The following is a 21458-nucleotide window of genomic DNA, read 5'->3' on the forward strand; positions in this document are numbered from 1 at the left end:
TGAGGTTAGGTAACCCATCTAGGAGATTAGGATAGACGTAGTGTCTGTATTAGGTGTTTCTTTCACTCCAGGCATTTTCTGTAGACCCTTCGATACCTTTTGTGTTTATGAGTTGTACGAGGGAACGTGTCAAAGCTTGGTCTTTAAACTCCCTTGGGCCCCAACCCCACCGTATTGTTAATATTGAAGAAACAACAAAGCCTTGGCTAACTGCCCCTGAGTACAGAAACTTCATCAAAGAGCTACATAATAACTTTCGCCGGGGTCTGTGAACCAGGCACCATAAGAATACTGCACCAAACTGCTCAACACCTAAATTCATCTCAGTTGGCCCACAGCGGAGCCAAGTCAACAGATCATCGAGACGCACACCCCTAGGAACTCTCCTGCTAAGCATTATGTTCAGGGACTAACTAGTTCCCTTTTTGCACTTCCTTTCCATGTTCACTCAGCAACAAAGACGCACTTTCAATGTACTAGCCCGCAGCACTTCGCATACGATTACATGTCAATGCACTCTTCTAAAACAAAAATATCTCTGTGATGGTATGCTGCTAATCACTGTCGCTTATTAGCATCTATGGGTAACCGCCTAAACTTGGCTGCCCACATGTAATGATTTTAATTAATCGATTATCAATAGAGAATTGAGTGAGGTACATCAGAAATGTATTCAATTAAACATCATAACCATCTCACTCTCCTCGCTGGCGAGTAATGCAAATAAGAAGCAACATAATAGTGTCAGCATGCTTACTACTGTTTGGTACGTTACATGTTTTTTCCTCCTGCCTTGGCACCTGTACATAAGAGTAAGTGTTATTTTCCATTGGAAATACAAGAGTCACTCTAGTGCTAGAAGAGCCACCAGTAGGCGTGGATAGATGCAAGCCAGTGAAAGATATCTGGACCTCATCGTATGAGATCAAGAATGAGGCACTATAATAGTGCTTCATCTGCCACTACGACCTGTGGACAGATGCAAAAATGCCTCGACTTCCAGTTGCATTGGCTTTAGGTGATGTTTTCATCTACACGAGGGTATGAATAACTACTGCAGAGTCAAGGGGGAAGCAGTTCCAACCGGCCTATGAATACTTGCCAATCAGGCTTCTTCAGAGTCAGATTCTCTCAATTGTAACTTAGCTCTCTTTATGCAATAACAAGTTCCCCTGACTCCCATGCAAAGTTACTATCCAGTAGGTGGCAACATGGATTTCTTCTCTCCAGTGGAACTCTACCATCTATCCAACACAATTGTAAGGTTTCTCATTTGCTTCATGAGGTTTGGTGATGAAAGTGGCTTCAGTTCTGTTTTATGGTTGGATGCTATCAGAGCCACAATCCCTCGGGGATAATGATGTTGCAGTCGCTTATCTGTTATTGTGTTCTAATATTTGCCACCTAGCTTTGAATCTACTGGATGCTTTCACAGGTTAGAATATTCTTAGGCTTTCAGGCCTCTGTGACTCAGACATGGTCAGTAATGAAGAGCAGGAGATGCGAGGAAAAGGAGCTCAACACAAAAACCACAAAAACCTACAAATATTTCACTGCAGCACATACTCCAGAATCCTAAACTATAGAGGACATACTTCTTCCCCCAAAACCATTGTAAAATATTACATCCACACTGAACTTTGAAAGGGCCACCTACACTGTGATGGTGAGCTGAGATGGAAGTCACTCTGAGAAGGAGACATCATTACAATGGTGGGGAACTCTACTGCGGGCCACTCTGCTGTGGCTTTAGAAGCCAGATGAATGACTTCTCCCATGAAGGAGAAGAATAGGGTAAGGACAATAAATCAGCTAGACATTTCATGGGTCTGATAATAGAGTTGTTTCCCATTCCCTGGATTTTTGGCACCACAGACAGGTGCCGGTGGATCCCATCCTTGCTTCTCCAGACTCTTCTTTTTGGGGAGACTCTCTGTTGCCATGTTCTTAAGGCCAGGAGGTTGACATGGTAGGTATCCATGGTGTTCAAAGGAAAACATAACCCCTAGTCTTGGTGATTTACCAACTTGTTTAGTTTTCTTCACCTCAGGTAAAGTTTGGTGGTCCATCTGTAAAGGGTTCATGTGGCTGCATCTGCTGCAAGCCTTTCAGGCTCAATCTGTGGCCACCATTGCACCAGCAGAATGATTTCAGCATTGATATCTTTGCTCCATAGCATCTGTGAATTAAGGGGCATATTACCAAGGGCCTTATCGCCGCTTTAGCGGGAATTTTTTCCTGCTAAAGCAGCGATCATTTTATCGCCCTATTACCTAGCTGTCGCTAACACCAGTTAGCGACAGCTAGTAGGAGATAGCGGGCATTTAGGTGCCCACTTTGCATGTCAGCGATAATTATCGCTAATGACATGCAAAGTGGGTGCGCTAAGATGTTAGCGACTGGAAACAGTCGCCAACTTCTCTATCTCCTATTACCAACTTTTGGAAATAATCGCGCTAAGCGCAATTATCTCCAAAAGCTAACGCCTGTCCAGAGCTGTTCTTAGCCATGTTATCCAGTGGTAGGTGGATAACATGGCTAAGAGAATTTGCTCTGTAATGCATGAATATCGCTGACTTTACAGCGATATTCATGCATTTCGGCCGATTTTTATCGCTTAGGAGATAAACCTTGATAATAGCAAGGCTCCTAAGCGAAAAAAATCGGCGGAGCTCGGCGATATTAATATTGCCGCTAAACCAACATAGCGATAATCATCGCTAGTTGTTGGTAACATGCCCCTGAGTGTTTTGTTGAGTCATGTTGTCGATCTGGTTTGTGGACTATTCCATCACATAGGGATGCCTTATTCTCCCTCTGCTTTTCATTTGCTTCGGACCCTGGCTTTCCTTCTCTTGGGGCCAGATGAACGACCATAGCATTTTGCGACTCACTAATTGTGATGAACTGCGAGTTGCAATTTGCGAGTCACAAAATGCTATGTACAACAGTGTCTGAGACATGTTTGCAATTCCCAATGGGGTCGCAAATTGCATGCCTCATGAATATTAATGTGGCCGTTGCAATTTGCGACCCCATTGGGAATGACTAGCACTCCCAGGGATGGTGGCCTGCTGGGGGCAGCTGACCACCATGTCTGGGGCTGCTTTTAAATAAAGAAGTTTTTTTTTTAAATGCAGCCTGTTTCCCATAAAGCAAAACGGGATGCACTAAAAAAATAAAATTTAACTTTTCAGTTTTATTTTTTAAGGGCAGGCAGAGGTCCCTGGGACCACTGCCTGCCCTTAAAAAGTGTTGTGCATGCATTCCCCGAGTGGTTCAGGAAGTGCCAGATGTACCTGACCACTGGCAATGCAAATGATGGGGACCAGTACTTCATTTGTAATACGTAACTTTGATTGAATTTCTCTCATTCCGTTTTTAATGCACTACATTGTAGTCTGTGCTTGCGTTCTAAAGCTAAGTTCCCTGAATTCCAAATACCGCTCGAGCAGTTCCTCGTCCACGAAGGACTGTCATGAGGAAGACACAAGAGGCGGGAAGAGTCCAATTAATTAGCAGTAATCTTCATCACTCCAATCTCAAGCCTTCCTCATCACCGAACCCGCATCCCTGCACGTCCAAGGTGAATAACTGCGGTTCGCAAATGTCTGCTGAGAAGAATTGTAATTTTTTGTCAGGGAAGACTATTTATGATTTCAGCTTTCTGAAAGAAACATACAGAAGAAAAACTTAAGTAACACAACCCACTAAAATGAACTCTGCTCTGGCTTTTACTTTTCACTGTACTTTTATATTGTATGTCTGGCAGGTGTTCTAGCCAACCCAGCTCCTAGCGCTCACGTGGAACCAGGCAAGTCATTCACCTACGTGTGGAACATTCCAGAAGATGTGGGCCCCACCTCGGAAGACAGCGATTGTGTGACCTGGCTATACTATTCAGCAGCGGATGCAATTAAAGACACGAATTCCGGCCTCGTGGGCCCTCTCATTGTGTGTAAGAAAGGCACCATGAAGGTAAAGAAACTGAAATTGCAAGCTAAATGCACGTAATAACCTTGCAGTGATTTAGTGCAACAGAATATTTTTGATTTAACATTAACACCATGCGTGCTTTCCTCATTAACCCTCAAGTACCAGGGTATAGACGTGCAAATTTAGATGCGAAGGCCTTTTCAGTGGTGGATGTGATCAGAGGCGTACCTAGAGCTTGTGGCGCCCGTTGCCATCTCTCAGATTGCCTCCCCTGGAAGGGTGCTGGGGAAAAAGGACCGAGAGACACGTAGTATCGCCACTAATAGTTACCTCGATCATGCAATTTACATGCACATACATGACACAGTCCAAGGCAACACAGTTTAATCCACCGGTGACTGGCAGTACAAAGGAGAACACACAGACTGCCACCCTGCAGGATTTCAGGAAGGGCCTAAAAACATGGTTATTCGATTAACGTCCCACATCAGCAGCACCGCCCCACCCCCCATCGCCTAGATACCCTCACAGGTGATAAGTAGCGCTATGCAAATCCTGTTTGTTTGATTGATTGGCACCCGATTTCCACACATCGTTTGTGCGCTATATTAGTTTTATCTGTAAAACTGTATGTCTTTGCAAGTTTAGTAACCCCTTCAATGGAGATTGTGCTGTCTATAAATGACAGTGCGAGAGCACACCATGCTTTAATAATATATGTGCAACATTGTGAGTTCAGTGCATTGATGGCAGCAACGCCACTCTGAAAATTGTTCGAGCACCACTGGGTGTTCCAAATCCTGTTTCTCTTTGTTATTACCTTTTCTGACTCAAGGAAATTCTAGTCCCCCTCCCATATGAATGTGTCACAAGCCCCCAAAATAGTGCCGCCTGGGGCGGTCTGCCCCTCCCACTCCTCCAGCCCCTCCCTAGCTACGCCACTGCTTCACTCTATCTATCTATCGCCCTCACTCTATCTATCTATCTATCTATCTATCTATCTATCTATCTATCTATCTATCTATCTATCTATCTATCTATCTATCTATCTATCTATCTATCTATCTATCTATCTATCTATCACTCTATCTATCTATCTATCTATCACTCTGTCTATCTATCTATCTATCTATCTATCTATCTATCTATCTATCTATCTATCTATCTATCTATCACCCTCACTATCTATCTATCACCCTCTACCTATCACCCTCTATCTATCTATCGCCCTCTATCTATCGCCCTCTAGCTATCTATCTATCGCTTTCACTTTATCGATCTATCTATCGTCCTCATTCTATCTATCTATCGCCCTCACTCTATCTATCTGTCTATCTATCGCCCTCACTCTATCTGTCTATCTATCGCACTCACTCTATCTGTCTATCTATCTATCGCCCTCACTCTATCTGTCTATCTATCGCACTCACTCTATCTATCGCCATCACTCTATCTATCGATCGCCCTGACTCTGTTTAACTATTTATCGCCCTCACTCTATTTATCTATCTATCTATCGCCCTCCCTCTATCTATCAATTGCCATCACTCTATCTATCGCCCTCACTCTATCGCCCTCTATCTATCTATCGCCCTCCCTCTATCTATATATAGCACCACCAAAGCATCACTCAGGGGCACCACAGAATCACTCAGGGGCACCACAACATCACTATGCGTTACCACAGCATCACTGAACGCCACAGCATCACTCGTCGCCACCACAACACCACTCAGCGCCACCACAGCATCAATCTGTGCAACCATTCAACAACAACTGGTTCAAATATGTTCTCTCAATGTTTCAAGCTTTATTACAAAAGTCACAAAAAGATGTTAATATTTCACTTCTGTTCTTGGATTTTCGACACAATATAATACACTGAACATAATATTCACAAAAGTTATTTACAAAAGTTTAAACTATTGCCATTATAAATTACAATAACTTTTATTTAAGTATTAATTATTTAAAAATATTAAAAGCCATTGTTATTTGTAATATCAATACATCTAAGTCACGTAATTACAAAACATGTTGCATTACAAATGCTATAGGTGTCACATTTGCAAAAGTTAAAAGTTTCGGCATTGTAAATGACAAAGCTACTAATTTCGCTATTTTCAAAACCAACACATAAATAAAAAAATTGTCATTTATAATACCAATAGCTCAAACTTTTCTAATGCGAGACCTATTGCATTGCCAATGCCTGTTCTGTTTACTGATGAAAACTTGGTGATGTGCTGTTTACGTGCCAACCCCTCCCCCTTCCACACACAACAGTCATCACTTCGGCTCGCTATACTTGCGCTTCTTGGATCTTTGAGCTAGACCCACGCCGTGGGCGCGCCTCCCTTGCTCACATGTGTAATCTTACATGACCTCAGCTCTGACCTGTAAAACGAGACTCTTTGGTAGAAGCAGGGAACAAAACCTCAGCTTTCTAGGCGTTTGCATTTACATGACCCACAGGGCTGGCGGGAAACAAAAGGGACCTTATGTAAAATAAAACTGTGGTTCAGAAAATTCGTGCAGGGCGCTTTCCAGGAATAGCAGCACAGCACCGCCCTCACCCCCAAATACTGGCCTCCCACACACCTCACGAGGATAAACATCCCCCTAGCTCTACCCTCCACCCCCTCCTGATCTGCAGTGAGAGCAACACGTTGTGATTTTTAATGTAAAACTAAACACAAATGCAGGGGCGGTGGGTGACATTTCAAAGCGGTGAGGCGCAAAGTGATTTGCATACAGCACCGTAGCGAGAGTGCGCAGCGCGTGAGTCCGAACCCCAAATGGGGGGTTGGGGGGGTTACCCCCCTCCCCCAACAAAATTTTGAAAAAAATGAAGAAAAATCGTGCATTTTCAAGCAAATTTGAGAAAGCAGGAAGGTTAATAAAGCAATTGTGAAAGTGCAGTTATGCTTATTCAGTATAACCACAGAATGACCATGCAAGGTTCTACTGCATATTCTAAGGCAGAACAAAACCCCCAACAAAATTTTGAAAAAAATGAAGAAAAATCGTGCATTTTCAAGCAAATTTGAGAAAGCAGGAAGGTTAATAAAGCAATTGTGAAAGTGCAGTTATGCTTATTCAGTATAACCACAGAATGACCATGCAAGGTTCTACTGCATATTCTAAGGCAGAAAAAAACAAAACGCCCATTCTGCGACTTTTCCCACTTTCACTGAGCTATGATGGACTCTCTGCCCTCTTGCACTCTATGGCACCCATGCCCTGTGCACCGTCTACCATTGCGTCACACTCCCCCATGCGCATACCACTCGGTTTGTACTTGTAACCCCATCTTCGAGCCTTCATCTGCTTTTTTTGTTGTTGCAGTTTTTATATAGCACGAACTCGACCAGAAGGTATTGCAGCGCTTTACATGAACACCAATAACAATACACATCATTTTCGATAAACACGGGGAGATTAAGTAATTTGCCCAGAATCACAGGTTGTTGAGCCGAAGCCAACACCCAAACCTGATTCCCCAGCTCCAAGGTCGGTAGGACATCATGTCCCGTCACTCCCTCTGTGCCCTCGCACATTCTATATCCGCCAGGTGCAATATCACACAATCTATGACCTTAAGTTAACCCCTTCTGTCCCAGCACTTTGTCTGCCCCCACCAATGCTGTGCCCGTCTCCCCCATGCTTTAATGACCCCGGTCCGCACGCTAGCAACTGTGAAAAATCCGAGTGTCTAGCACTTGGGCTTGATGTAAATACCCTCGTCTTGAACTTCATGGTCTAGTGCAGCTCATACTTCTCACTGATGACACCACCCCTGCCAGCTAACTACAAGCTTTAGATCTTTTTTTTAAAGCTACCAAAAATATTAGGTGTAATCCATTCACACAGTATTGCCGTATTCCTTACCAATCCACTTCATCACATAACTGTTACTACAAAACATTTCTGCACACCTCTAGTCTCCAATCTGCTAACGTTATAACAACCATTCAGTGGCACTGAGTGACCCTTTGCTCTTTTATGCGGAGCACCTCAAAGTGAAACTCATACGTGCTGGTATCGATTCACTTATCAGGCTGTCTGCGCCCATCCGATTCCTATTCCAGTGTGACATTAGCACACACTCCACATCAGCGGGGAGAGGCGGATCGGGAGGGGGATTGATGGGTGAAATAGCGAGTAAATGCATTTCAGTGGATGGGGGATTATATTGGTTTTGTGAATGGGTTTATGCGTAGATGGATGAGTGGGTACATGAGTGAGTGATTCGATAGGGGAATAAGCAGATAGGTGGATTAGTGGATCGAAGGATGGGTGAATGGGCTGATGGGTGGCTTTGTAGATGCCTGAGTGGATAAATGGAAGGATTGATACATGGGTTGATGAATCAGTAACTGGGTGGATGAATGAGGTGAGTGGATGATTGAAATGGTGAGTGACTGTGCAGATTAACACCTGCATCAGACTTCTCACAAAGCTTTATCACAAGATCTTATACTTTATTTATTTTTATTTATTTATAGTGTTTTATATAGCGCGGACAAGACCCGTGGGTATCAGAGCGCTTTACATATGAGATTACAGATTGACAATAAGCAATTATAACAGCAAACATATATGAAGGTAGAAGGCGATATACTATCTAGGATGGTTACAAACTGACATATGAAGTTAATAACTTGACATTATAGTAGCAATTATAACAACAAAAACAAATATGGAATGAAGGAGGCAATATGCTATCTAGGGTGATTGAGTAAATATATTCTTAACGCCTGATCACTTAGCGATAAGTGGTGCATATGGTTTAGGTTGTGCCATAGTCGTACAGTCAAGTTCGATGAGGTAGGATTGTAAATTATTATCAGAGCAGTGTCAGAGTAATTACCAAAGGGTAAAATGGGTATAGCTAGTTGTAACAATCATAAATATTCACATGACAAGATAGGGGTAGTAACTTTGGTGTGATACATAGTGCAGATAACACCTAAATATGAGGTAGCGATAGGGTGTACAGCCGAAGCTTGAGTTATAGTCATAGTCATAACTAGAGTGTTTAGACATTTGTCTTATTGGTCTTCCAATTGTTTATGATGGCTCCCGTCATCTTTGGCATAAAAAAAAAGTTTGCGCCACTGGTCTGTGGTCATCTCTATGTAGGGTATTTACTCATCATATGGCTTTTCAGTTCCCTTTTAAATGCTGCAATATTTTGAATCTTCCTGATATAGGGTGGGAGTGAATTCCAGACTCTGGGGGCGGCTCCCGAAAAAGCTCGGTCATAGGTCTTTTTTTTCCGGAAGAAGGCCGGCCGTAGGAGCAACTCTTTAGCGCTTCTCGTTGATCTGTTACCTCCCGATAGCTTGATTTTCTTGGCTAGATATCTTGGCGTGTTGTAGTGGACCGCTTTGTGTGTAATACAGGCCATCTTCATTTTAATTCTAGCATCATAGGGTAACCAGTTTAGTGCCTTCAGGTGGGGAGATATGTGATCAAATTTCCTCGTTCCCGTGATAAGTCTTGCCGCTGCATTGAGACAGGCTTTTAGCGGGGCAGTGGATGTTTTTGGTAGGCCAGCTAACGTAGTGCAGCCATATTCGATCCTTGAGATAACTAGCGATTGGATCGCAAGTTTTAGATCTGTTTCTGAGATAAAGGGTTTAAGTTTCCTTAGATAGTTCAAATGGAAACGGGCGCTCTTAGCCATTGCATTGATGTGTTCTTTCATGTCTAGGTTCTCGTCTAGTGTAATTCCTAGAGATTTGGCTGAATTAACAAGTGTCGGAGTGCAGTTAAGCGCAGTTATCATTTTAGCCCATTCCTTTACCTCTGGTTGACTTCTTGTCGGTGAGATTAACAGGAATTCTGTTTTGTTGGCGTTAAGTTTCAAATGGTTGGCTGTTAGCCAATGCAACGCTTTCTTTAGAGTTTCATTCATAAGGTCAATGTCATCACTGCAGGCAATCTTCATGTATATTTGTGTGTCGTCTGCGTACATGTGGTAGGAGATCTGTGTATTCCGAAGGATCTCTGTGAGAGGTTCTACATATAAGTTGAAGAGATCTGGGGATAGCGTTGAACCTTGAGGGACCCCTATTGTGTTAGGGCAAGGGGAGGAGATTGCTTGGTCGACCAGGAATAGCTGAGTCCTGTTCTGCAGGAAGGAGTTAAACCACTTCCAAACATTTCCAGATAGACCCATCCTGTCGTGTAATCTGGTCATCAGTATCTCATGGTTTACCGTGTCAAATGCCGATGACAAGTCTAGTAGAATCAGTAGGCATGCATGATTTTGGTCAAGGGCTTGTAGGGCGTCATCAACAATATGTAATATCGCAGTTTCAGTACTGTGTCCTGTTCTGAAACCTGATTGGCAGTCATCTAATAGTGAGAACTTAGCAATGTGTTGACTCAGTTGGCCTTGCACGCATTTCTCAATAAGTTTGGCCAGTAAAGGGATGTTGGTCACTGGTCGATAATTATTTGGGTCAGTTGCATCCGCTGTCGGTTTTTTGATGATGGGAACTACCTGCCCCATTTTTAGGCAGTCAGGTAGGGTCCCTTGTGATAGTGAGGCATTTATTATCTCGGTCCAGATTGGAACTAGAGTGTGGCTGATTTCTCTTACACATTTTGCCGGTAGCGGGTCTTGGTAGTGGTTGTTGGGTCTAAGTTCCGCTAGAGTTTTGGCGATCTTTTCCTGGTTGTATAGTTCGAATGTATCCCAGCATGCCTTATTTTTTGTTGGGGGATCTTCCGATGTCGCGTTCTCCTTATTTTTGGTAACGGGCTGGGTCGTGAGGTTAGCCGCTGCATTTGTGAGCTCAGCTTCTAGCAGTTTAGTTTTATCCATGAAAAATGAGGAGAATTTTTCACAACTTATGGGATTCTTTGGGTTCTCTTGGGCCGTTTTGGTTAATTTGTTTGACTGTTGTTTTAAGATCTCGAAGAGTTTTCGAGGTCTGTTTATGGCCTTGTCCAGTTCAGCCCTTATAAATTCTTTTTTGGCATTAGTTATCTTTAAATTATATTGTTTTCTTGTTTTTCTGAGGGCCTTCAGTTCGGGGGAGGAGGGATGTTGTCTCCATTTCCTTTCTGCCATTCTCAGTTTTCGCCTGTCCTCGTTCAAAGCCTCATTAAACCAAGGATTTTTTGGCTTTTCCAAGACACTTTTCAGTTTTTGCGGTAGGGTGTCATTGACTATATTACCGATTGAGGTTATGTAATGTTCAGTCAGCTCATTTACATTCTGCTCGTTGATGCCTGGCTTCAGGTCTTTCACACATCTTTCAACCAATCGTTCAATATTAGCTTCTTTTGTATCTCGTATCAGTTTTTTGACCTTGCGAGGTTGCGTGTTCCTGCCCTTTTTCATTGTCGGTATCACAAATGTTATGGCGTGATGATCAGACCAATCACACGGGTCTATGGCGGTAATTGAGATTTCTTTGTTTCTAGAAATTATCCAGTCTAAAGTCGCTCCTTGTGAGTGAGTGGGCTGGGTGCATATTTGCGAGAGGTTTAGCTCCTTGAGGAAGTCTTTGATCGAATTGACCATATTATCATTGCCGTCGTCCCAGTGGAGGTTAAAGTCACCTAGGAATATGTTGTTGGCATCTGGGTTAGAGTTAGCAGTTATGATCTCCATAAGATGCTCTGTGAACTTTGCGTTATCTCCTGGTGGGTGGTAAAACGCATGTAGGTTGTAGTTTTGATTATTTGGTGATCTTATGTTAAGACCAAGGTATTCACATGAATCTATATGGTCGGATTGGAATTGGTTGACCTTTATCTCCGAGCGATGGATGCACGCTATCCCTCCTCCCACTTTCCTGGGTCTGTCCAACCTGACAATGTTGTATTGTGGTGGTACTAGAAGATCCATGGTAGGAGAGGATGATTCGTTGAGCCATGTTTCCGTGAAGATGGCCAGGTCGATTTCTTTGTTGAGGATTAAGGCGGCTATGTCTGATGCGTGTTTATTTGCCGAGCGACAGTTAAGCAGTAGGCAGTTCAATGTTTTCTGTGATTTGACGCTATTTCCATTTTCTACTTCGGTTGTATTTACCTGAATATGTTGTAGGTTATGGTGGATTGCTTTCCTATCATTCTTTCGGGGCAATCTATTCGGGTCAATAGGTACAGTTTCGATATGTACAGTTTCGATAGTCTCTTTCTTTCTCGGAGCCTGTTGTTCATAAGATCGAAGTAGGGCATGAGCTACTTCTTCTGGAATGGGGTTGGTCCGGTTTGGTCGGTTGGGTCGGAGTATTAGATTCTGGATGTGGGTGATTTTGGAATTCGTGTTTACCGTCATCTCCCAGATTTTCCCAATTGTCTGTGAAACTTTCCGCGAGTCTTGTGCCATGTTGCTTATAAGTTTCTTTAGCTCCTCGGTTTCTTTCTGTGTTCTGGGTGATTTCTTAAGGGAGATAGATCTGGCAGTCTGCGTTCTGCCATTTGCTCTCCTCTGAGCGTAGTCTGTTCTCGTTGTCCCATACCTTGTCATTGTATCCTTACTTTGGTTGTGGTTCCTGATTCTGTTGAGGGTGTCATCATTGTTTCTTATATTGTTCGGAGTAGGGGGTGTTTTTGTAGGTGTGGATCCGTGGACTTCTAGTCTCGTATTCGAAGGGTGTTGGGGAGGGTGTATAGCCTCTACTAGGTTCCTTTCATTGTTCTCATCATAGGGGTGCTCACTCAGATCTGAGCTACCCTCTTCCATTGGAGTGGCCATGTGAGATGGCGGCAGTGGTTCTTCTCTTACGGTCTGGTTTGTCTCTTCATTTGCAATGATATTATACACCGTTATCATTTCAGTCTCATTCTCCGGTGTTTCCATCTCCGTAATAGATAAAGCTCCGGTGTTAGAAATTTGATTGTCCGGTGTTGCCATCGCCGTAACAGATAAAGCTCCGTCGTTGGAGATATGATTGTCATTCAGATTGACATCTCTAGTTACAGGGTAGTTGTTGTAGGGTGTGATGTCTGGTGGGGTCATGTTTTGTTGATGATTTGTTCTTACTATATTATGTTGGAGATTAGGTCCTACTATGGTTTCCTTTAATGTTTGGAAGGTTATCTCAAATTTCTCGAGTTCTTTGTTGGTTGCTTGTATCAACACTATTCCCGTTTTGTATATAGTAATGCATACTTCTGAATTACCTCTTTTGGTTATTGAGGTCGTTATTTTTGTGCCATGTGGTATATTTTTCACCACTTTTGTGAACAGCATTTTTGTAAAGATATCACGCCATTTGGCGGTTTTGTCTGTGTAGAATATCAGGTCGTTCATCAGGATACCTTTAACTCTATCAAAATAAGGGTCCGCGAACAGAGTGTCCGGATTTTTTCTCAGTGTAGTATGTTTGAATTTTTTGGCAGCATTTTTGGATAGGGTGGAAGGATATTCTATATTCTTTGCATGAGACCCGGACGTCCCTCGGTAACTTCCCTCCATTTCCGCTTCGTATTCACGTTGGGGGTCTCCAGGAGCCTTTAGGCTATTTGTATTGCGTAGTTCCCTAGAAGCCTTTGACTAAGTTGTATTACGTAGTTCCCTGCTGGAACACACTACACACTTTTTATTTCTATATGTCAGTGATGCTAAATGCGCTTCCAGAGGTGTTCTTGGGGCCTTGTATTTGCGGTGACTGGTAACACTAATAATGGTTGGCCCTTTATTGAGGTATATCGGTTAAAAACTAGATATTCCAAGATGTCCGCCGTTTTTGTACTTGCTAAAGTCAGGGGACTTTCTCTTTATACTTATTCAATTTGGTCCACTTTCCCTTTCTCGCCTCATATTATCCATGTTTTAGGCTCCTTTCTCTGTGTTTCTTTGTCCTTTTTCACTTTCTAGTCACCAGGTTGTTTACTTCCTTCGTTATTCCATTGGTCCATTTTCCCTTTCTCGCCTCATATTAACTTTGAGCTAAGCACAACTGTGGTTGAAAGATAACACCACACATCAAGGGGCATGATTGTTGCCCTCTGACCCCCCCCCCTGTTTGACCCTCAAGCCCCAGCCGTGAATAGAATGTATATGTTATAGACATCATTAAAAATCATAGTGTGTTGTTAAAAAAAAGCCGAGAATGCAAAATGGCATATTTTTCACAAACTGCCAGCCTCAATTTAGCGCAGAAGATCCACTCAAAAGTAAAAACATATACCTGTTATAATAACATTTTCAAAAATCCACAATATTAAATAAACGTGAACTGGTATGTAAACAGCCAGAGAACATTTTCACAAAATCAATGTTTTTATTCAAAGCCAAAACACACAAAAATGCAGGCCAATAACAGTCTCGTTAATTCTCTCCTAAATTTCAAAATTCTGGGCTAGCACAAAAAGTTAATCGTTCTCCGCTTCATACTCTCAAATCTGGAAGAGCAACGAGAAAATTACGGAGGCATATTTACTGTCAATTTCTTACAACGTGGTGTATTCTATGTCTTATGTAATGCAACATGAAAACATTACCTCAGACTTTTCTCGCATCTTCCTTCCATGTGACCAGCATCCTGGAAGCCAGCCACCTTCTGCTGTTTGCGTTCAGTTTAAGGCCAAGTCAATAGTACACGGTGTCTTCCAAAGGTGAAAAAGAACAGCTTGTGAAATAAAGGGTGTATGGAGCGAGACTTTCCACGTCAATTCCATTTTCAATCACATCATCTCCGAAGAAGATATTGGACTAGTTATATAACGTGTGTAAGAGCTTTCCCCAGTAGAAAATCGACGCAGTAGCACAGGTTTCTGCTAGTTTGGGGCCCTTCACGCGATTATCTTCCTTGACAGGATGTCCCACTTCTACCACGCGCGGCATCCAATGACGGATGCTGCGCGGTGGACCCGCCAATCCTGGCGCTGCATTCAGCACCAGGATTGGCTAGGGGGTCACATTTGCTGCTCGCCCTGTCGCCCTTTGGAAACCCGGGCTGTGGCAGCAATTGCAAACAAGCAGCCCTGGGTCCCGCTGGGGAACTTACAGTGCGCATGCTTGAGAAAGTTGCCAACTTTCCCAAGCATGTGCACTGTAAGTTCCCCAGCGGGACTGTCACTGCGCACTACGGTCTGCTGCAGCCTGAGTGTGGACTGTCACTCAAGCTGCAGCAGGCCACCCCCCCTGCGCAATTCCCGCCGGCGGCTTTTATTTAGAAGATATACTAGGATTGCGGCCGCGATGCGGGTCCATGGTGGCTGGTGGGGCTACGCCCCTACGCCCCAATGGACGCACCGCGGCTGCAAAAATGCATGTCCCACTTCATGTCCTCTCTTTTTTTAAAGCACACAAGTCCTGCTTAGCTTTAGAAATCAACTCTTATTTCATTTTAATGAACATGAAAGAATATTAAAAAATAATCGCAGACATTATACTCAAGATTGTCCTCTACTATAAAACAACAATGTTTAGTTTAAAGAGGGAGCACCTCCTGCGTTGTACAAAATGCCTAACATTAAACAAATACCTGGTCTTGAATGCTGAGGCCTCCCAGGAACTGGAAGCAACGGACACCTCGGTTCGAAAACCTGCCCTGATTGGGTCAGTTATTTATTATCGACCGAACCTGCATTCCTGGTCAGAAATGTGCCTTGTACTGGTCACATGACGTGCCGGTCTTTTCACGGCCACGCAGCGTGGCAGCTGTGCGTGGAGTTTGATTAAGAGCCGCCACAACGTGTGTGCCACCAGTGCCGTGCATCCGCCCCAAAAATAGTGCCGCCTGGGGCGGTCCGCCCCTCCTGCCCCTCCCTAGCTACGCCATTGGATGTGATGTGATTTTATTATTTGTCAAGGAGAGGTGTGGAACAGCGGGCAAAGCGATTGACTCTAGAGCACGTGGTTCTAGTGGAGACCCCTCCGCCATGGCAGAGGAGCGTCACCCCTCTGCTTTTAAGCAGTACGAAGTAGAAATATAAAATGGTAATAGCTTAGACTTTTTATAATTTTATGCTTCGTGTCCTGCTGCTTTGCGGGAGGGTGGGTGGGGCTGCTCTGCTCTCGGATCAGGGCAGCGGAGGAGTGGTGTGCCCCTCCTAAGTGCGCAATGACTGTTTGGTCAACCCTGTCGGGCCACCCAAACCAGTCATGCGCACATTCCCTGTTCTCCATGCAAGCTGCATTACAGCCTGCATGGCGAACATTTCCACCCCTCCAGCCCCTGGATGAGCGCCGTGTCACAGCACTCAGAACAACCACAACGCTGCATTGCAATGCTGTGATTTGCTTAGGGGAGGGAACCTGGCTGCCTGCTTCCTGTTCCTGAAGTCGGTGGCAAGAGACCAGAAGCAGAGACGCTGGACCTGGCAGCAAGATACGTTTTTTGTAATTTCTGCCCGTGACCCCTCTCACGCCTGCCCGCCACTCTTGAGTCATGCCGGCTACCATTACGTAGTTTACGGTTCTATCACCGGCGGCAGCTCAGTTCAGCATCATGTGACTCTGGGATATAGCTCATTTAATCTCCCCTACGGCCCCCAGCGCAACTTAATCTCCCCTACAAGTCCGAACACCAGCGCCTTAAAACCTTAAGGGGTTGATATATTTGCGCTTTACCTATAGGAATTAATATTATATTTATTACACTACAAAATTGTCAATCTACCTCATACCTAATCAGTATCTACTGGCAATGTCACAGTACAGACTTGAAAGTTTCGGTGGCAGGGTGTTCTCTGTGACAGCTGCCAAGCTCTGGAACACCCTGACTGCTCGTCTCCATGCTGAAGTCCACCTGCTTTCTTTGCAGAAATAGTTTAGAACTTCGCTACTCATTTTAGACTGCACACAACTGGTATGCCGTATGATGGGATAGTCCTCAGAATCCAGCATAAAATAGCATTATTTATTAGTTTTCAAATTTACCACCCAAAGCGATAGACAAACCATTTTAAACAAAATAATCTAAAAAAGGTTGCATACCCATTACAAACAGTAGCAATCCAAAATTTCATACAGTATACTCGGAATGAAAACTACCAAATACATAAAACATCACAGAAAATGAAACTCTACCACTAAGGGCCCGATTACCTTGTCGTTCGAAAGGCCTCCAAATCGGATTTGGCTTTCCCGGATCCGATTCGTAGCCCTTGTTTCTGACCGAATCGTACACTAAGTACGATATGAAGATCGTGTACGCGTCGACCGAATCGCTGCCGAACCCGATCCTGTCTGTAAGACTCATTCGTAGCCAAACTGTGCTGCGCAATGGAGCCGGATTCCGACAGAGCGAGTACGATGCATGATTTAGACCATTGCATCAACTCGACTCGGTCTCAGCGAGACAAAATGCTTGTCGGAATCATACTTCGGGGGGCCGTAGCAGGCCCTTCATCACCCAGGACCCTCTGAATCTGTCACGGGGGTGCCCATGGGTCCCCCAGATTGAAGCATGCACAGTGTGGCGGGTGCCACAGGGTGTACACTTTTCCCCACCCACCCCTTTTTGCTATGGGTGCCTGTGTACGTGTCAGTACACAGGCTCCCATAGAGTTCAATGGAAGTCCGAGCGAACTTGGTCGGACTCCCGAAGCACGCTTCACTTGGAAAGCCCAACGGATCTGAGCCGTACAGAGGGCTTTCCAAGCGAGATCATAACCGGGCCCTAAGTGTCTTAACATTTGATTAAAAAATTCTAAAAATGCTCAGTAACTGTGAGAGTAGCTACTATACCACTCATTTAATTTCATTGGAACATAATTCTCAGAAAACAAAAATGCACAGGTTTCCTTTGATTATACACAGGTACTACATGGAATATATTTTGCAATAGCGATGCATAAGACAGACAATTTTAATCATGCCCTTCCGGGTCATACCATTTAGCTAGATTTACTCGAAGTGGACGCCCGTTACTTGCCAGATCAAAAAATAATTGTGACATTAAGAGCTTCAGCACCAAGAAGCTTCGACATGCCAGTGCTCTCAAAATAAAATGATCATATCACGATACAATATCATCACATCACAGACCACTAGTCACTATGAGTGAGTCTCATTCTGGAGAAAGGCATCCTCCGTTTTTACATCTATAGATCAGCGGTTGTTAACCTTGTGACTTTTGTGGACCTTCTGTTGAATCATTACTGGAATCCACGGACCCCCCACAGAGTCATTATTGTAAGCCAGTGATCCACGATCTAAGCCATTTCTATGATTTGAAACTCAAAACAATACGCAAAAATGCAAAAATAAGTATGCACTGAACACATTTTGAAAATTTATTTATTTCGCAATCAAAAATAGAATTTTTTTTACATTTTCTCTTTAGCTTCTTTATGCCTTCCTGTTTTTGACTTTTTCAAACTGTTTGAGGGTTTTGTGCCACCTCAATGTGGAGCATAACTATTTGAAAGTTTTCTTTCGCAGTGGATGTGGTCACAGTGACCAGAGAGAGGGTGCATGTTTTGATGGGGCTGGCAGGGTCTAGTGTGCATCTATGTGTGCATGTGCAGTGGGCCACTCTGTTTTGTGTCCTGCAAGCCAAATGAGAGAAGGTGGGTGCCCTGATTTGGTTGTCCACCTTGTCCAAATATTACATACAGAAGACTAAGCCTGTACATAAACCACTCAGGAAGTGCCATATGTACCTGACCACTGGCAATGCAATATTGGGACCAGTACTTCATGTGTAAAAAAAATAAGTGCCAGGGCCCTTGTCAGGAAGCCATTGCAGCTTGATTCACCCATTGCCTCCCACTAGAGCTGCCAATATCATTACCATCACAACTAACCATCACACTTGTACAAATGTGACAATTCAGCCTTTAAATATACATTACAAATTACTAAAACATGCTGCCAAAGCTATTCTTGTGGTTTAGGGTGACAGGTATTACTGATTTTATTGTAAATGTAATTATTAAACAGCTATTGTGCTTCTCACAAAATTCAATAAACAGCGCCACCATGCTGCAGCAGTTATAAAAGCCGTTTTTGCCAATAAAGGTGCTGTGCTCAGCACCGGAAACCACCAGCTAAAATTAAGAATTGATTGAGACTGAAACTGTGAGTTTACACCAAGTGGTGCTGCTGATCATGAGCAGGAAGTGAGCCTTTTAAATCAGTTATGACAAATATGTTGGTGTGTTGTTCCCCCTGTTTTTGGCAGTGTATTCATGTTTTTCAAACCCCAGGGCAGTGTGTCCCAAACTTGGTAAGCCTCATCCTTAGTTGCATAATATGCATATAACTAGTGAGTCAAGCATTGATTACTGTAACTATCCACATGCAGTTGTGTTTGTGAGCTTTTGACCTATTGTTCAGTAAACCTTTGATATGTGGCACCTGCTACAAGTGTCATAACTTATTGAAAGTTTGCTGGGTTTGAATAGTTCAGCCAAACAAGTTTGCCAGGTCAAATGCTCGTTGACTAGCACAATACACAAATTAAATTATTGCAGTCTAATAAATCCCTATGTAGATTAATGGTGGCGGGCTTGGGAGGGCGGGATTTTTGATCTCTAGTTTACCACTCCAGATCTAAACCCCGTTCAGGTCGACTGAATCTTTATTGCCTGTCATTGAGGAAAGAAAGTGCATCCAATACCAGGTTAGTTTGACTAATAATGGGCTCGACTCTGAAAAACCACATACTACTTCTAAGTTTCAAAGGTTTATTATAGAGTCACAGATAACTGCAAATACAGGCATCTCAAAACGAGATTCAAAAGATATAGAGGCACTAATACAAACATATGTTCTCTAAAGATTCTTAGGCGGCCAAAGAATATCACTATAATCAATTCTAGAATCATCAGGGTTGCAATGATAGACACAAATTGTAATCTATCCGTCATTTGCAAAGGAAGGAAGGAATCAGGTTAGGCTGTCCCTACTCTGTACTGGATGGTATCCCTACATAACAAAGTCCCTACCTATCAAAGGTGTCAGCTGTGAATGACTTCCTAAGAAGTTCACCCACTCTTAGTCTTAGGTGAAAACCTATGATCTCCAGTCATGACCCCTCTCTGCCTACCCATCCGCTCTCTGAAAGGTCCCCAGGCATCTGCTCTCTCTCCACCCCGGGGTGCTGTCCCTAATACAAATTCATAATTACAGTTGAAACGCCCCTCAAGAGACGCCCCTCACGTGGTGTCGGTTCTGGCTTTTTCCATGATGATCTTCCTTTGGGCCTCGTGTTTAGCGTTGACCTTGCTTCTCAGGCTTCTTCTCCAGCTCGCCGATACCCCCTAAACATTCCTGAATCCTCCTCCATGTCTGTACCAGTCTCCTTGAACAGAGCTCTATTCATCAAACTTTTGATTGGAACCCCCCTCGCACCTGCAGACAGACATCCGCAACTTGGATCCCATTTCTCATAAACTTCTAACAGAAGTTTGCAACTTATTTCTCGACACAACTCATCATGTATCAGCACGTGCAAATGGAAAAAACCTTTTTCTCTCTTCAGGCCTACAACCCTTCTCGCAGAGGTTCCATTCTCTTCAAATCCTTTCGATAACTAAAATAACATGTTAACACCTTATTCTATAATTATGAAAAACACTTCTATGGAATATAAATCTAACGAGTAAACAGCATTACTAAATAACATAGTGCAATCCATGTCGTGTATGAGTGTACATTTCCAATCTTCTTTGCCCTGGCCATGAGGCCTGTTCCCTTCTATGCTTGCAGCATGACATTCCTTCTTTAGCAGCTACATAACATGGATCCTGATTAATCACGTTTAATATTTCTAAGCATTTCCACACATTTCTATTATAGCCCATACACTATAGGGGCTTTCTATTTCTACTAAAACACTCTTGAGTAAGTACGGATACATTTTCTCATTTCTCAAGTTACATTAGCTAACTTTATGCCATGAGCTTGTACATCTGGCGTATACGTACGTTGTATTCAAATTGCGCTCTCTCAGTTCCCCCCTTTGATGACCTCTAGGGGTCATCACTAATACATCAATTTGAATATTTCATACAGAGCTTGTTGCAAGGCTCCCTCGTTTCAGCATTTCAAAAGCCCTCAGACTTCTGTACTGATTGTCCTGCATTGCAGCTAATCTTCGTTCCTGTTCTCTCCTGGATCTCTCCAACCTATTTGATCTGTACCATTGGTATGACCTCACCAATCCCCACAACATGATCACACAGATCACTATTATGATGATAGGTTTCAGTATATACCATACAAAGCTCTTCCCTATGTTGGCGAACCAACCTCCAACTTCACCCATTCCATGACCCACCTTTTCCTAAACATTTACTTTAGTCAGGTCTTCGATCTCTTTTTGGATGTTAGTTATATTCATAATGACTTTCTCAAGGGTTTTTGAATTGTCTGGAATGTAAGTGCAACATTCCTGGACCTTCAAAGCCTTACAGACTCCGCCCTCTTTTGCTAGCAGAACGTCTAACGCAAGACGGTTCTGAAGCACCATGGCCCTTATCGACTGCATCTCTCCTTCCACCAGCATTAAGGATCTAGCAGTACTGGCAGATAATCTGTCTACGACTGTTGGCAGTCTCCTAATCTTGACATCATTGAGGATCAGTCCTAAAATAGG

At 43.4% G+C, this 21458-nt stretch overlaps 1 protein-coding gene across 1 annotated transcript in view; it reads left to right on the forward strand.

Moving 5' to 3' along the window:
• Positions 1 to 21458, forward strand: part of LOC147683722 (ceruloplasmin-like) — a 451969-nt gene that overhangs the window by 274757 nt on the left and 155754 nt on the right. Inside the window, exon 9 of the mRNA XM_086944095.1 lies at positions 3773 to 3978. Coding sequence (XP_086800221.1) covers positions 3773 to 3978 — 206 coding nt within the window. The remainder of the gene's footprint in view (positions 1 to 3772; positions 3979 to 21458) is intronic.

Source organism: Lissotriton vulgaris, chromosome 11 (genome assembly GCF_964263255.1).
Source record: "Lissotriton vulgaris chromosome 11, aLisVul1.2, whole genome shotgun sequence".
In the NCBI taxonomy this organism is placed as follows: domain Eukaryota; kingdom Metazoa; phylum Chordata; class Amphibia; order Caudata; family Salamandridae; genus Lissotriton; species Lissotriton vulgaris.